Genomic DNA, 18,046 nt, shown 5'->3' with positions numbered 1-18,046 from the left:
CCACCAGCTCCAACCACTCAGGTAAGCTCTGCTGGTTTCCTTCTTACAGTGACAACCTGCTTATCTCTCAGATCACAGAGCCTAAACCACCCTCCTCCAGGGGACTATGATGCCTTTGGGAACTGCGGGAAGAGTACTGTACCCTCACTCTTCTCCCAGCCTCTCCTTGGCTGCCTCTTCTTCATGCGCAAGATGTGGCGAGAGGCCATTTCCCTTGGCCACCCTACGTTTGGTGGTTGCGATGCACCCCCAGGGCCTGGGGTGCTCCCAGGAGGGAACGCCGCGGGAGGGAAGGGACCACAAGCCTCCACCACTGACCCCGCTGCTGGCAGCGACGGCACCGGCTGTTCAAACGCAGAGCACGCTGCTCGTGCACGTGGCAGCGGGGTCTGCAGACACTCTTTGCAAACAAAAAATGAAATTTAGGTATTTATGCCTGGCGAATGAGGCTAGGTCAAGGTCTTCCAAACTACCTGAGACCTAGAGACATCACACTGGGGAACTGTACTGCAGCAGCCTCGCAGGGATGCCGTGTCACACGGAAAGGGGCACAGGGTGGCCCTGCGCAGGCAGGGCTGGGACCGCGTTACATTGTGCCATGGGACCCACGTTTAAGCCGATTGTTGGCCTCAACACCCTTTGCGCTGGGGGAGAGGACGGAGGAAGGAAAGCCGGGCACTAATCGGCTCCATCTGCTCCGGAGCAGCTAATTGGATTGCGAGTGCAGAAGGCAAGGCCCCTGGACAGGGCGCTGGCAGTCACGCCAGCCAGGCCCAGGCACTCATGAACCTCCTATTTCGCTAAATAAAGCTGCTCTAGTGCAGAGGGCGAGGGTCCCGCCACGCTGCCAAACACGCCTCTGGCCAAAGCCTTCCTAGGGACGCACGCGGTTGCGCTGCGGCAGGGCACGGCTGCCCAGCACCTCTCTAATGGAGAGGTGGAACTAATATCGCCTAGGAAAAATAACGTACGTGACACTCCTCCCCCGGTAACATTTCATCTTTAACAAAACACTAGAAGCAGCAGACAGAAGAGATTAAATATTAGCTTTCCTTACCAAAAGCCAGCGGAATGCTGTTAATGTCAGGTTTTATTTAGGTGCAAAAGTCAAAAGCTCATCTGCCAGTTGCTATATATAAACCTTACTAATATATGTCCTGCGTCTGCAACATTTATTCTAAATCAGTGGCTTAATGATTTTGGTCTTCTGCTTTTTAAGGATTCAGCTCAGCACCTACTTCGCTTTTAAAAATAACAGACAGATCAGTTGTGCAGCATTTTCATTAAACTGGTCTGTAGCGTAACGCTGTGAGGAAGACAAGGAGAAGAAATATAAAAGGTATTTAATACAATAATGATCAGAAACCTTTAAAATTTTTTCCCTCTGTGAACGCTAAGTTTGTAGCTATGGAAACTACTTATGAGAAAGCTAAAAAAAAAAGTCAGCAAACACAGTCAGAGAATGATCTGGATATATGAAAGTCCTAACAATGATAGAGAACTACAGACACAGGGTAAAAGGAAAGTGTAAATTGAAGATGACAACACTTGTGCATCTGACAACATGTTCTCCTCCGACAGGCCAAATTCATTTTTATTGCCATGGCACTAAAGTCAATGAATTGCAACTGGAATGAGTTTGACACTTTATATTGCTTTTGATAAAGCCATTCTAAAAAGCGTATTTCAACCTTTAAAAAAAGTATTTTAAAAGCGTAGTCTCTGCAATCAGTGAATTGCGTGTGCATATTGGCCAAGATAGTCAATATTTTATCAAGGTAGTTTTCAGCGCATCTCTCGCACGCTCTGTTCTTCAGCCATTTACCCTATTAATACGAGCAGTCCTGATGACTTCAATTTTAAGATCCATACACAATATACATCTGCACACTCACCTACCAAGCTGAGGCTGGTCAGAGTATGCACGTGCAAGTAACGCTCAGCCCGGTCCTTGTGAGCCTTTCAAAAGGCTTTCCCAAACTCCGTGTGACTATTTCCAGCTAATACCTTTATCATATCGCATGTTAACGTCTTGCAAATGGTGCTGTGACCATCAGGGCAGCAGACACTAGCAAGACACGTCTGCTTATTTCAATCAAGTATTTTTGTTCCGAAGTTACAGTCCCAGTTAAAATCCTTAGTCCGTGGTTTTGCCAATGAATGCAGTGCAGACGTACTTTACCTGCAGTAACGCACTAGCTGGGAATGGCTCCAAGGACTCGCTATGGTCTGTCAGGTCAATGTGCAAATTAAATCAGATTTATTCAGTACACTGAGCCTCCTTTGGTGCTGTTTCAGTCTGGATAGTTAATTGAGCTGCCTTACATGTATACATTGTGATTACATGCTACAGTCTGGACAGAAAACAACGTGAAGAAAACCTGAAGTTGATTGCTGAACACTATATGGTATGTTACGCAAAGAATAAACCAACCTCAACAAATGCTCATGGAATTTATACTGTGTATGAAATATCACCGCAAAACTCTCTGCCCATAAAAAGCTATGACAATTTCAATGCATTACTCTTAAAAGAACAGGCAACTGTCCCTCTTTTACCATCCTTGCACAACCGTCAAGGCTCTTGCTCCTGGCTATGCCTTCTGCTCTTTGGGGGTTGCCCACGTGAAGGGCTTCAGCCTGCAACTGATGTGCAGTTAACACAATTTTTATCTGCCATAGGGTGGAAAATCCCAGTAAAAAGAATTGCAATCAAGTATTAAACGGTGTAAGCAGAGCTGAGCTAATCACAGCGAAAGGCATTTCTAGCTGGGCTCTCAGCTGGTAGAAGAGGAGTCCCCTTCACAGTGGAGAGAACTTCTTGTCGGAGGAAGGCAGCTACCCTCAGCCTGGCTTTCCCTGCTCAGGAGAAGGTCAGGCTTTTAACCACATCTTACAGCCAACTAATTTTGCTCCTCCTTCCTTATGACACCTACCTGACTTGTACGGGGCAGCCCCGTTTCTCATCCCTCTGGGAAGCATCTCCCCCTCTGTGATCATTTGCTTTCATATCTTCATATGTGAACTAGAGTTTGAAAAACCATCCAAGACACTTATTTGCAATGAATCACTGTTCCTCATTGGAGCTCCCTAAGTCCATCATCAGAAACAGAAATCTGGACAGATTCCTCGTTTGGGAGAAGTCTAGGCTAGCTACAAAAATACAAGACTTCTTATCAGCTAACTGCTTTAAGACTTGGATACAAAACTATAAATTGAGTAATCTAATAAAAATACTAACAAACGTAATAATTTGAAGATGCAACATTTTGGAGGGGGAGCTCAAGTAATCTGATCAGTGACCGTTAGGCATGGTTTGCCCTTACCAGCTTTGCTGACCTACGCTATTTATTTCCCTGCATTACCGCCCACTTGAGCACGAGGCTGGCCCCAAACCCGCTCTGGCAGCAGGCTGCCAGCCGACGCGGTTTTGTCCCTCAGACTTCGCGGGGTTTATTTTTCCCGCTTGCCACTGAGATGACTTGGTACGTCCACTAACCTGTGACGCTACGGGTGGCGAGGCCGCAGGAGCAGCCGGCCCCGAGGACGTTTCTCCCCAGGGAAACCATTCCTGACAGCTTCACGCACAAGGTCTCGGTGACGCAGAGAGCGGCGGCTTTGCCAGAGCCATGGTTGGGGAGTTCCCGGGATGGGAAGCTGGCTTGGCTCCGGAGACATGGCTCTTGGCTCCTGTGCCCTGCTCGCACTGCCACCGCAGCAATGGGTTTAGGGTGCTCGTTCACCACCTTCTCTTCACACAGCTCTGCAATTCCCCAGACGGGCAATTTATCTGAATTCTTCTTAATAATTATTTTATGAAATGCAAAGAAGTTGCAGCAATAAATCTCGTTGCTGATTTTCCCTTACTAACGGCAGCGAAGCGAGGGGCCCATGAGCATGCGGCGTGTGCCTGTATCCCTGCCCAGGTCACTGTCGCCACCACCAGAAACACCGGGCAGGAGAAGACACCTCCCTCTCGCGAGCCCTCTGCCCGAACCCCAAAGTAAACAGAAGCTGTGCAGAATCTGCATGGAGTGTCACAGCTCAGCACAAAATCACAAATCGGGTATCTAGAAACAACTCACCATAGAAAAACTACAATACATAGTCCAACAAGACTTCAAAAATAACCAAAATGACCTATTTTAAACCTCTGTCCATATAACAAGCTTCAAAACATCACTGGACTATAACATACATTTTATAACCCTCCGCTGACGGAGAAGATATTAACCTATACCGACAGAAAATATTTGCAGCCGTTTAGAGACAGAGTTTAATACTGAACTTGCTTTCACCTTGCAACTCAAGTATCCACAGCCAAAGCTACAGCCAGGAGAAGGCTCGTCGCTCCTGAAAACGCATCCCGTCTCTTCCTGCTGGCAAATACAATTTTCCTGGATTTAGTCAAGTTTCTGTCAGCTGCTCAATGTTTTAAAAACACCTTAACGTATTTGTAATAGTCGCTTATCACCTCACGTGTGTGAACACTCCTTAGCAATGGTGTTCCTTAAAGAGTAATTCCTCAACGCAGCTCAAACATCTACAAACCGCCACGCCTTCCATTTTTAATCCGTATCCTTCCATTTGCCGTGTGTCTTACCTTGGCTTCTACTTTTAAAATACAGTTTAACAGGAAGAAAACCTCTCAGCCTATTTGGAAAATAAAAAGGGGAAATAAATAAAAATGAAGACAATTTTACAGGTCCTACTTCAGCTAAACCTTTCAGGGACTTCAATGAGAAGATAATCTTTCTGTGATTATGGCCAAACCCTCTCGTTGCTTAGCAACACATAATTAAGGAATATGTTTTCAGATCCGCTTTGCAAGCTGGCCATTATCAGATGAAATTACTGGAGCAACAAATGTCATCCTCATGCAAATGAGTTGGTCGTAGGCAAAAAAAAAAAAAGAGGGGGTTGAGTAGCGAGGAAGAGCTCAGCAGCACAGAAATGCTGCTGGCTTCCTCTTGTTGCGCACCGGTAATTCTTATAAAGGGAAGGGATAGTATCTAGATTTTTTAAGAGCGGGGTTTGCATTTTATATACGAGACCCACAGAAAGAGGGGTCCGTTTCTGGTGGCGGAGGAGACCGCTCCCAATGCAGGTACTCCGGCGGCCCCTCGCACCAGGGCTTTCACTGCATCGGTACCGACCGGCTCAATCAGACGTACCACAAATAAATGAACATATTTGTGTTCCCCGCATTATGCCAGTTCGTCTTTTTTTCAGGCTTCGGGAAATTGTTTATTTAAAAATACTGCCTGGATGTACTACTTTTGCATCTGATCCATGTCAACACAGAACGTGTTGCCTAATATTTAAGCATTTTTTAGAAATCAATACATTACACCAGCTACATAAAGGACGCGTAAGCGTGAAAGAAACGGCATCTACTTCCTAAGCTGTGTAATTATGGCAAGCCAGGGAAAGGGGTGCGCCAAGCGTCTGCATTTTGACAACTTTATCATTTCCACTCACAAAATCATTCTTTATTTAGATTCCTGTGGAATGGCATCACCAGTTTGGCACCATCTCTATGCCTATAAATGGTATCCTTTTATTAAAGCTTTGTGCGCGTACGCTGGTACGGCACATTGTTCGAGACTTGTTTGCATGGGAGTTCAGCTGAACTGCACAGGGGGAAAATTCCCTGCTTGCAGGGTCACTACCAGGAAAAACATTTCAAGGGATTTCTTTCCCTATTTTCCAAACAAGGCAAGCCACAAATGAATGGATTTGCCCGTTTTCCTCGTACTTCGCAGTGTGGTTTTGGGGGTTAGTTTCTGTCAGCGTTAACATCAGCGTACGTCTCCGAAGTGGAGGAGCGGAGCCTGCTCAGCTTATCCAGCTTCACATCTGAGCAGCCAAGGGCCTGAGCACTTCTCCAAGGGGAAGGGAAGAGGAGGGGCCACCACTCATTTTTATTGTTCCAGTGCTTAATGACAGGCTTTTAGTTTTAAGCACAAACCTATTACTTTAACAGCTATATCACTTCACTTACAGGCATCTCTAGAAGGAAATCAAGGGTTTTATTTTGTATGCCTGATAAAACAGCAAATTAATAATAAGAAGAAAAGACTTAGGTAATGGCCAAAGGTAAGTCGATTCTCGAATAACACCATTAGCTATCTGATGAATTTAGTCAAAACAATGCTAACCATTTCCTCCGAGGAACACATTTGCGCCTGATAACAGCGGTAAAAAGTCAATCTGCAGCAAACCCTGTAGTCCTAATTGCTCAGCCAGCGCAGTATCTAATCTCCTGTTCTCTACAAACAACAGGAATGGCAAGATTAACCCTGGAAGCATTATTTGAAATACCGCTCACTTTTAACTGAAGTTGGCTAAACAAATAGTATATTTGGAATTTAACCGCAGAGCGAGAACCAGCATCTTTAGCTCCGGGTAGCCAGCGCAGCCCTGCGAAGAAATCCCATTCCTTTTCTAAACAGGAAAGTGTCTAACATTCAGGTGTGAAACCCCAATACATTTCACTGTGGTTTTTTTGGGGGGGTAAAGTAAGCAACAACAAGGCGGTTCTAAACTACCGTATGGGCTAAGACCCTTCGGAAATTACTTGGTTCAGGTGATGCCATGGTGGAGACAATGACGGGGGGCCCCGTGCGCCTGCTGAGCTTCGGGTACGGGGAGAGCTGGGCAGGGAAACCGGGTCCGGTGGGTGCCAGGCTGCCGTCCCCCGGCGCTCCCGGCCGGCGGAGGAGCTGCGGGCTGCCGTGCGGGCTGGGTGCTGGCGACGCTGCCGCTGTCCGCTCCCTCTTCATCAGCTCCATGGGCACGGTGTAGGTGGTGGGGTAGGCCGTTTTGGGGCTGGCGTGCGGGTTGGCCGCGGTCATGGGCATGCCGGCTGGAGCAGAATAGGCAGAGGCTGGACGCGGGTGTGTGTTGCAAGGCAGGGGGGTGTTGTATCCAGAACTGGGGAGGAAGGGCGGCCCCTGAGGAGCCCCTGCAGAGGCAGGGTAGGTGGTGGTCTCCAGCAGGTGCTGGGTCGGGGCGCTGGATGGCCGGCGGTGCATCTCTCCCCCTCTCGGGGAGAACGGCTGTAGCGGAGGCGGGGGCTGTGGGGCGGCAGGGCCATCCGCGGTGGGCCCCGAGCCGAGGGGTGCCCCATAGTCTCCCGGCAGCTCGCTGCGGTGGCTGAAGCTGTTGGAGCGGGTCCTGGGACGCAGCGCCCCGCTCCTCCGCTCCTGCCTCTGCAGCTGCATTTCTGCCTTGTAGTTGTGGGCGATGCGGGAGAGCACGCGGGCCTGTCCCAGGTTCGGAGCCACAGACTTGATGTCATTCTCCTCCATCATGGCCAGCAGGTTCGGGGAGTCAAAGCCCTGCTGCAGCAGGGCGGCGAAGGTGCTCTCCGAGACGCCCTCCGCGCGCAGCAGCGCCACAAACTCGGGGTCGAAGCTCCTCTTCCCCTCCGGCCCGGCGAAGGCGGGGGGCACCGGCGGGTGGGAAGGGGTCGCCACCGCCGCCTCATAGCTGTCATAGGGGCCCTTGGCGCCGGCACTCTCCCGGCCTGGCCCGTAGCCGCTGCCGCCGCTGCCGCTGGGGTCCACCACCAGGCAGGTGGGGGCGGCTTGCCTGCTCGCCACCGGCTCGGGGGGCCGCTCCGCCCCGTCGCTGTAGGCCTGCCTGCCGGGGAAGGCGGGCGGCTCCGCCGCGTACCGCGGGCCGGGGGGCTCTGCGCCGTACCGTGCTGGCGAGACATCTCTGCCGCGCATCCGCTGCCCGTCCAGGGCCAGCTTGGGGTCCCTGTAGAGGCGGGTGGCCTCCGGCGGGGCGGGTGGGCGCCCTGGGGCCTGGTCCCAGGACAGCCGGCTGCCAGGCGCCCCGTAGCCCGCCAGTGGCCTGCTCACCAGGTGGTCGCGGTAGCAGCGGGGGTCCTTGGGCGACCTAGCCGCCAGGGACGGGTCGCTGTAATAATCCTGGGGCGGCAGGCAGCCCCGGCCCGCCATGGCTGCCTGCCGGTCGCAGTAGGCGAAGTCGGGGACGGAGCCCTTCCTGAGGGGCCCCGGGGCGAAGGCGGCATCCTGGTACGGGTACGCCTCTTGCTTCAGCTCCATACCGCTCTGCAAGATGATATCGTTCGCTCGTGGCGGCTCATACCAGCCGCCCTCGCCACCGTAGGTCAAGGAGCTCCTCCGGCCCGGTGGCCTCTGGTACTCGAAGGCGTTCTCGCTCTCCCAGTTGCCTTCATACCAGCCGGCAGCGTCCCAGCTCTGCGAGCGGCCGATGTTGGGGTGCTTGCTGGGGATGGGCATCGTCACAAGGCCGCTTGCTCCTGCCGAAACGGAGAAGAATAGGCGCCTGCCTTCTCAGCACTTCTCCGTCGTGCATCAAAACCAGACCGTGTTCCACCCGAGCCCTCCCGGGACTTCAGAAACCACCGACCGGCGGTTTTGCCTTTCAAAGTGTTGCCTGAATTATTAATTCTTCGAAACCTTAGTAGGCAAAGCACGCAGCGGCCGCTGCCGCCCGCTCTCGCTCCAGGTCGGCGGAGGGAGAGACCCTTCCCGTGCAGTGCAGCCGCAGAAGAGGGCGGCCGCGCTCAGCCCAGATGCTTTATCCTCTGCCGCTGGGGACGGCGCGCGCACATGGACAACTGGCCGAGCAGTGCGTGGGGATTAGGAGCTAAATAAAACCGCTAAAGCCCTCGCTCCATGTGACATCATTTTAGCCCGATGAAATCTCCCGCGCTGACCCAGCCAGCAACCTCAATGCAATTTCTCCCCGGGGAATGATTTTTTCTTTTTTTTTTTTTTTTTTTTTTTTTTGCATGTTGGTTTTTAACACGCGTTTCATCTGTTTCAGTTGGCTCCCTCCTCGTTAGCTCAGGGGTCCCATCCGCACCAGCACCCACCAGGAATCGGCAGCGAGGTAACGAAACGTGCACATATCCGCTCGTCCCCACACGCGCGCATGTAAAAATAAAAAAGAAAGCTTCAGTGTCAGCTCAATCTTAATCCACCCTGATGAAATGCTAATCCACTGCACACAGCTAAGGACAAATTAAATGGGAGCAAGCAGGCAGGCCTAAAAAAAGGCCAACGCGAGATACTCAAGAATACAAGAGCGATTAGAAATTAGTTAGGTATCTGTTTAACACTTTATGAATATTGTAATTTGCTTTGGAAATTACATTTTTTTGTTGTAGTTTCAAATTAGCCGTACTAACTAGGCTCCAAAAGGATTCTTTACATTATTATCATAATACGCAAATCCTTTCATCATCCCAGGACAGAAAATTGTGGAGGTGTAATCTGGAATGTATAATTTTAAGACCCTAGCAGAGGTCACGGAAAAGGAGGGGAGGATCAAAGGATCTAAAGCCTGGTCTTACAAAGCAAAAAGGAGTAGGAGACTTTTGCCTATTATCTCCGTCTTCCTGTGGAAAAACTACATGTTTATGAGATGGGAAAACACTCAGAAACATCAGACAAAACCCAATTTGTATCTAGCGGTATTTCAGTATTCATATGGATTAAGCTTTTTTTACACTTAGAGTAGGCAAACGGATTTAGATGGAATCACACCACAGAAAATTGTTACTTGGGAATGTAATAAAAATTTCCATATATAGTCACCGTTTTCAGAGGAGATATTAAAATGGCTCCTCAAAACTTGTATCTAAATTATCACATGCTGCTCATGCTCAAATATTCCTTTTTCAAAGAAGAATAGGTCAAGCGGTCCTTATTTTCCTAACCACTGCCAGTGAAGCAACATTTTCCTTTTTTAATTAAAAATCTTCAGACGGAAATGATTTTGCCTTTCTCTGCTGTGATCACAAATTTCTTCGCCTCCACCGTGCCCCTTCCAGGACGGACCCAGTAAAAGGAGTACCAGTCACCTTCCCTGGTCTGTTTGCAAGACAGCTTGTGCATTTTTCCCGGCTAAACCACAATAAATGCCTGGTGCACTAGCCACCACATGATAGACTATTGTGCTATTATGATAGCTAAATCACTAATACAGCCTAATGCTTCTACTTGCCTATCATACTAATACCTCTGGGCTATATTTCTGACCCAAATACTGACAAGATCTTTGAGTAATCCCTAAATTTCTTTATTGCAGTAAATATTATAAATCCTCTTCAAACATTCTCTCCTCCAATTCCATCCCCAAGAACCACAGTCTTTAAAATTATGTTGGATATTACAGAGACATGCAAAACATGGGCCCCAAAAGATTATTTATGCAATTCTCAGAGAATATCTGATTGGCATCATATTGAATTAACTAACAAAGTTAAGGCACATTGGAAAATTTCTTCTTTTGTGAGAGTCAAAATGGGAAGACACATTTGTGGCTTATAAATAAAGCAGAGAACATTTTAACAAACAAAAACATTTTATTACAACAACATTTTGCTAAAGAATAAAATGTATTCCCAACTGGATACAGTGAGATCTGTGCCATTTGTCTGTTCTGAAGCAGCAGAACAAAGCTACCAAAAATGTATATGCGAAAAAATAATAAAATCCTGGTCTATAGATCAAGGGCATCTTCCACCATTGTCTTCAAAGAAATCACTAATGAACATAGCCACCACGTTAAGCCCTGGCTGACAATGGAAAAAAAAACGCCATAGAGAAATTAAACTTCAAAAATGCTGATCTTGGAACAACTGCAAGGGAAGTCAGAGGGGAGCTTGGAGCATTTACTACCTCTGAAAAAACAAAAGCTTTAATAAGCCCTTGGGCCGCATGACGGACACACAAAAGAGACCTCGCCCAAACCAACAGATCTGTAACTGGTGGCTGTGCCCTGCCCAGTCCCAGTGTAGACACGGGCGAGAGCAGGACCAGACGACCCATCTCCAGACTCCCTCCAGCCCAACCGCAGGAGCAGCCGCACGCCTGGGCGCCGAAAACCACCCACGCGCCATTGCACCGGCCTGCCCTTGCACGGGCGCAACCTTGCAGCCCTCGGGCAGAAGGACGTGCCCTTCTCACGCCTGCCTCGCAGGAGCCGGGAAACTTGAACTGCAGAGCTGCCGCCAGGAACACTCATGCATAGGGATGATTTATCCCATACGCACTGACCTCAATGGAACAAATTAAATATTCCTGGGCTCCAAGCTAAGCACAGGTAAGTGCTTGGGGCTGTAGGACTCTTCCCTGCAGCCACGGGGCAGATGTCCTCTTTGGAGGGCTCTGCTGGCCCCTCTTCTTGCTGACCAAGAGCCGTCGCCGGCCCTGCAGCTGGCGGGGAAGATGTGCCCAGGAGCCGTGGAGCTGGGCAGCCTCCCACGCCACCACGGCAGCAAAGGAAATGTTACACCCCCAGTGAATCAAGAAACGAATAAGAAACGATCGGAATGAAATACGTATGGATGGGCAATAAGGGTCTCGTCTTTTTCTTTTTTCGGCACTCTTAAAAGCAGCGCCTATACAAATCCCCTTAACTCCGCAGCTATTTCTGAATTCAGACGCAGGCAGCAATGGCCAAGAGAGGACGCGGAGGCAGCGGGGCGCAACCACCATAACTGATCTCATCTGCGATTCTCGGGATGGAGGAGGCACCGGCACCCGCATTCCTGACATGAGGGGGAGACGAAGGGCTGTGGGACAGGCAGAAAATTTATTCGCCCTTTTTCTTTTAATTCTAGAGGTATTTGGGGGAAAAAGCACACACAAAAGCAAAAAAAATAAAAACCTGATCAAGAGATTAAATGCTTTGGTATTTCAGATCATGTGAAAAATGCACAGTTTTGACTTAATACCCTCAGTTTCAGTTTAGCGTTGCTCTAATACACAGTACATTTTGCTACGATACAACTACAGAAGAATTCTGCTCCGAAAAAAAGGTAGCGACAGAGTAGAAGAAAGCTGGGCCGTCGTTTAAACACCACTTTCAAAAATGGATGGCATGAAATGCGGTTCTGGAAACAACTCGCAATGGATATGAAAGAAGTTTCTTACACAGTGCTAGAAAGTGCAGGTTTCTTCCCCTGAGGAGAAAGCCTGGTTTACATGTAAAACCTGTGATAAGAAATCAGGATGCTAAAGCTGCGACACAACTGTGTAAACAACATTTTTTGGTGTCTGTAGCACTGACTTGGGGGAGGTTGGATGTGAAATTCAATTCACATTGATTTAAAACATTTCATTTCAAATTTTGAAAGCAAGTTGCTGAAGAAATTACTCTGTGCAACAAAATAGTACAGATTGGTTTTAGTTTTGCTTTTTATTATTGTAAAATACTTTTCAATTACAAGTTTAAATCTTGTTTCCATTGGAAAAAATGATTTTTAATGTAGCAAAATGTTGATGTTTTCTCCCAAATTATTTCCTTCTGGGAGAGAGTGCAACTGAAGCAATGTAGTGAATACGCCAAATGTCATTTCTGGCAAAACCTGTAAGGTGCATCAGTATTGGAAAGGCTATTTCTCTTTTAAAGGCAAAGGAATCCTACCCCCGGTAGTGAGAAATCCTCCAGAGAACAAATACATCTCATGTTAATGGAGAGAGCAGGTACCAGGGCACCCAGCCTTTATACTTCTTTCTGCCACTGTCAGGGAGTAAATTGCTTAATTTCTTAATCGCAGGTTCCCCTTCCATCAAGAGGGATATAATAATATACACCTATCACATTCAGATGGTGTTAAGATTAATCAGTGTTTCTCATATGTTTTCAGGAGACAAGGTACAAAGCTACCGGTAGGATAAATGCTGCTGCCCTCACTGCCTGGGCTTTCAAGGACCGTGCGTGATTGTGCCTAATGACCCCCAAAGCTCGGGAAGCCTTTTCTGAACATCGTCCTCCTACGTGCAGCTTGCAGGATGCCGGGGAAGCAGAAATGAGCTGGTGCTAAACTAAACTGTGGTATACCATGGATGCTACGGAGAGGAAAAGGAATAGCATGCACCGTGAATAATGCACACGCACGCGCTTGCACAAATTTAAAAAAAAAAAAAAAAAAAGGGAGAAGAAAAGCAGGAAGAAAATGTTCCAAATCCTTGGAAATTACTGCATTTGCTAAAATTTGGCTCTGCAAAAATCTCACAGTGGCAATAAGCACTCTGCCTAGATGGACTTTCTAACAGTCTCCTGAAATTAGAGGAGGACAAAGAGAAAATTAGCAGGATTGTGCCGGAATCATTTTCAATAATCAAAGGAACAGAACAGCATCTGAAAGCACTCAGCGCTTGAAGCCATGCCACATGCTTTTACTAATTTCCAAACCAAAAGCATAGATGCTTTGTAACTTCAACAAAACACTCTCAAATACCATTTGTTGGTGCGTTACAACAAAACACTCTTAAGATCAGCCGATTATTAAACAATCATTGCTTCATGTAACTCTGGATTTTGATGACTTTAAAGCAAAAAACAAAAGCTTACGTCCATTTCTAACTCAACCCCCTGGCGCTGGGATAGAAACGTGCTGTAACCGCTGGCTCACATGCATTACAAGTCACAGGAATGCACTAACACACGCTGCCTCTAAATGTTACGCACAAACTGGAATCTGTGACTGGGTTCAATTGCCGTTCCCACTGGCTACATACGAATGGGCCCGTGCATATGGAAAATAAAAGGTTAATATAGTGCCTAAATAAATGAGGAGGCACAGCAAAGGAGCCTACCTCCCATGCCAAATAAAACAGACGTTTACTCTCAAAACTGACGACACAGTATTGCAGTGCCGTTCTCACTAATTTCCCAAGAATCCCCCCAAACCCCACATGTCAACGTGACGAGAGAGGACGCAAAGCCTCTTCCACGCACACCAGCTGGCGTCGGGCTGAGAAGGTGCACGGCGGCATTTCACACAGGGAAACTCCGGTGACCTTTTACTTGATCGCTGCGGACCTGACCGCTCGCCTCTCTGCTGCTTTTCTGTGCCCACCTCTGCTCGGAAGGAGTCTGGCGTAGAAGGCAGGTTCCTTTCCACCCTCCCGGCCAGCCAACGCCGCCTCTCAAATCACTGCCACATCCCAACAACTCTCCGGCTGAAGGCATTTCACCCATCTTTCATTGAAGGGTACCCTACCTCCAATTACCTTGTATTTATCGCAGAATAAATATGTATGCGCAGAAGCACCCCGACGAGCCCGCGGTAACTTGTCACCTCGTGTTATCCTGCTCCCCTGGCAAAGCCCTGGTTATTTGCTGTCCGGGATGAAAATCGATTTGCAGGTAACAAATGCAGGAAGCTAGCAATCATCTAAGATACACTCGCAGTTAAAACCAAGAAGCCCAGCTGTAAAACACACTTTGAGCCACTGGAATGAGCCTTACAAGCTCTTGAAGCTTCAATCAGAAACAATTTTGCCTTCAAGTAAGGGGAGACTCCAATAAAAGTTAGCAGAAACAGCATTGTCACATTCCTGCATCAACAACGAGATAATAAAAATATCAGATGTATCCCTACACCACAAAACTACACACTTCCAAGGACTACAAAATAAAAATCAATCTGGATGCTGAACGGCAGTCTAAAAGCCAGTGGACAAGGTTCATTGGGCACATCCCTCAACTATTCACAAAGATCTAATCTACGAATGCTCTTAAAAATAATCCTCTAGCAATCGCATCAAGCACCTTGTCTCCAAAACTGGGTATTAGACCTTGAGGTCAAATCTCATCATTTTTAATAAGAACTCAGGATCAAGATTTAAATAGCACGTGTAATGAAAAGCATGGGAATTATGTCTGTCCCAGAAAGCAGTAGAGAAATCCATTGGTAAATGAATATATATTGTAATTCCAAACTCTGCCATGCATGTCTGGGCTTTGCATAAAAAATAATTAATTACTAGATTGTAACATGGTCCTGAGGAGATAAACAGGCTGGGGTGCAGGGTGTCGCTCTGCTTTACTTCCCCTGGTGATGCCAAGAGCTTCTAACACGTACCTCCCTTGCAGACCCAACGCAGATAAAAACCAAAACCAAACCAAAACAGGAGGAAATATTATGTTAGCTAAAAAATACTTATGCATTGCTTTTTTTTAAAAGATTGATATATTGTATTATTGTATTGCATTAATCCAAGTATCAAATGCGGAGGGACCACATCTGCAGGTACGTCCTACCGTGGTCCATGGGGAAGGCTACGGGGGCTGGCTGCTCCCCGGTGGGGAGGACCCCGAGGCTGAAGCTGCCGGCCTCGCACCCCTTCCTTAGGTTCATTTGCTGATTCAGTCAAATACCTGTTATCACTAGCAGACAGCAACACTATTTTCTCTCAAAAATGAGTGTCAACCTAGAACTGTAGGCTATTTTGTGAACTGAAGCTGCTTATTAGTAAGTTTTGAGGTGCTAGATGGCAGCAGAGAGTGGTTTTTTTTAAAAAAATATTAAAAAGAATCTAAAAAAAGACAAAAATTAATAGCGTTAAGCTAATGGGCTATATAAACGTGTCAGTAAGAAATGATCAATGCCATTTAATCTTGAGGCAACAAAAATGCACAACCAACTCTAGAAAACTTGTTCTTTGAAGCAAGCTCTCAGATATAAAAGACATAATGAAAACCTTCACTGTTTTGGCACTTCGATCCATTACATCTGTTTGTGGATGCCAAAAAATATAAAAGAAAAGTTGTGTAATGTGTTTCTCTGTAGCTTTATTTTAGTATGGCCAGATGTCCTAGTCCTGTCAAAATATTTACTAGTAAATATTCAGTAGAGTCAGAATCAAACCTAAAAGTCTGGTCCACATCCAAATGTCGTCAGCGCTTGAAAGATTCTAACTTAGGAGTTAGATACGAGTTTTTTCTGGTGTTTTGAAGGAAAATCCATCCCATTCTCATCCATCCCCAAGGACTGATCATTCCCCACCACATATTTGGAAGAAGTAAAGCAGCCAGCTTCCACCCCCTGGGTGCTGGAGGCGGCTTCTGCAGCGCTCCCAAACTCCAGAGCTTGGGAATAGGCGACAGGGCTGTCCCAAGGCCACCGCTCCAGCAACCCCTTAACATGGTTTCTCATTGCATATTCTGGGGATATTATAATTTTTCTGAGTAATCCTTAAATGCAGGGCAGGATTTAGAGTAAGGAGGAAAAAAAACAGATATGATGACAACATGTTAATCCATAAACCAGTTAATTTAAATGGGAAATGTGGTAAGGACGCAAAATTAAGTTGATGGTATTGAAGTCATCTGCTGTAATTGTTTCTTAATTAATGACATGAAGTTATAAAGCATGTTACATGGAACCTTGTCCTAAGGCTGGGGAAAATGGAAAAATACAAGGCAGAATTAAGAGTTAGACACGTATTAAGTTACCATAAATGTGGGCTTAAATGCAAGGAGAACACAACAGAAGTATTTTTTCCTGTTTCTGTGCATATAGCACTCAAGTCTCAGGGAAAGGGGAGCTCTCCTTCTTGCAATAGCTTGAGTCACATATCTATTACAAAAAAGTTGCATACCAAATTAATGAAATTTTTGTCTGTAACCTTATCTAAATGTGTCTTACCCTTTACCGGATGCCTGGGGGATTTTGTCAGGCTGGCTGCGTATCTGGCTCAAGTCCTACATTTTGTCATGCATATCCCCCTATGGCACGGCACAGGAGACAGACTGCATGTAAGTGAATGTATAGAAAAAAAATCGACACAGAACTGGAAGACTACTTGAGCAGCCTATGGCTCCATGCTGTGAGGACAACAGCATACCTGTAGATACGAGCTACGCAGTACCGCCGTCACAAAGCAGAAAACGTCCACTTACAAATAGAGAGAGTTCTTCATTCAGCACAGCAAAAGGGTTGAAAATCACAGAATAAGCTCAATAAGCTTGACTAATGTCTGTGAAGCCACTGAGGTTTCTTGAACTTTCTTCATCCATAGGATTCTGTCCAATTTTTTAAAAAAAAATTTAACAAAACTTACTAATGACAAGTAATTCCCAAACCTGCTATGCCTCTATCAGCGAACGGGTAATTAAGAGCACTGCTGGATGGCATACCTTTCATTGCCCACGTTGGTAAAATGAGGTGTAACCAAGCTTCTGTATGAATTTGAAGTGATTTTTTTGAAACCTCCATAAAGGCCAAAGAACTTCACATGGGCTCTCAGAAGAGCAAAACATTAGGAGCAGCCAGACAGATCTTCAGTTAGCATAAATCAGCACAGGGTGCAAGGGCAGAGATCTGACAAGCTAACTCTGCCTTTTCTCTAGGCAAAACGTGGCAAGCAACCCTTCCTTAAAAGCCCGATAGTTTATGTGCTTTGAGGTGGAAACAAAAAAAAAGTATAAAAAGCTTTATTGGGGGGGAAATCCTTGTAGTGTGTTTTTACATTCACGGAACAAAGAAACTCAAATCCACTAGAAAAAAAAAGGTCTATATTTACTCTAAATAAGTCACCTTTACTCAGGACAAGCAGTTTCTTCCACACTTGATATCATCTTTAACTCATTGTTTCTCATCAAATGACTAGTGGTGATAAGAATTTCCTGAGATAGTAAGATTGTATTTCTAAGCAGTAAAAATAAGTATTATCAGATGCTACTTGGCATTCAAATTTGCAAGAATGGAAGAAAATTCCTCCACCCAAATATCAAACCTACTCGTTTTGACCACTGTTATCTTATATAAAGGAGCAAGAATTGGAGGCAGCCACCTTCCTGAATTTCCAAGTCACTCCCGAGACCCTCAGACATGCAATGGTCTGGAAGAGAGATGCTGAGCGTTGAAGCATTTAATTTTCTGGCATTACATGTACCACAGTGTCTTTTAACTGATTATTTCCTACACAATACCGTGTTAACAAAACACTGAGGCCTGGAAAACGAGAGGACACCGGAATTCAGGTTGCTTGTACAACTTTCATTTTGACTGCCTTGTAGTTTTTAAGTACGTTTTCCCATCTGCTTCCACGAGCAAGGCTCCTCTGTGTCTTAGTGCGAACGGACTGTAGCTGTTGAATGAGAACCTATTCCGTGTTCTGCTGTTCGCGGTGTGTGAGCCCAAACTTCAAGGACACACTGTTCAAATACTGCTGAAAAGCCAGAACCATTACAATTCTTCAGGGGCACTTCTATTGAGGGATGTTTGGTTGGGCTTTTTTTTTTA

General features: G+C 46.6%; 1 protein-coding gene across 8 annotated transcripts in view; it reads right to left on the bottom strand.

The window, feature by feature from the left end:
• The window catches only part of CTBP2 (C-terminal binding protein 2), a 145,157-nt gene that overhangs the window by 39,626 nt on the left and 87,485 nt on the right, over nt 1-18,046 (bottom strand). Inside the window, exon 1 of one of the 8 annotated variants that reach the window (XM_082310814.1) lies at nt 6,581-6,818. The exons of the other annotated variants lie outside the window; for them this stretch is intronic. Coding sequence (XP_082166940.1) covers nt 6,581-6,794 — 214 coding nt within the window. The 5' untranslated portion in view covers nt 6,795-6,818. Of the gene's footprint in view, nt 1-6,580; nt 6,819-18,046 lie in introns of those variants that run through there. 8 annotated transcript variants of the gene reach the window in all.

The sequence above is a fragment of the Platalea leucorodia genome (assembly GCF_965183815.1).
Source record: "Platalea leucorodia genome assembly, chromosome: 4".
NCBI classification, from domain to species: domain Eukaryota; kingdom Metazoa; phylum Chordata; class Aves; order Pelecaniformes; family Threskiornithidae; genus Platalea; species Platalea leucorodia.
The sequence above is the reverse complement of the archived record's forward strand: the minus strand, read 5'-3'. Positions and strand labels throughout refer to the sequence as shown.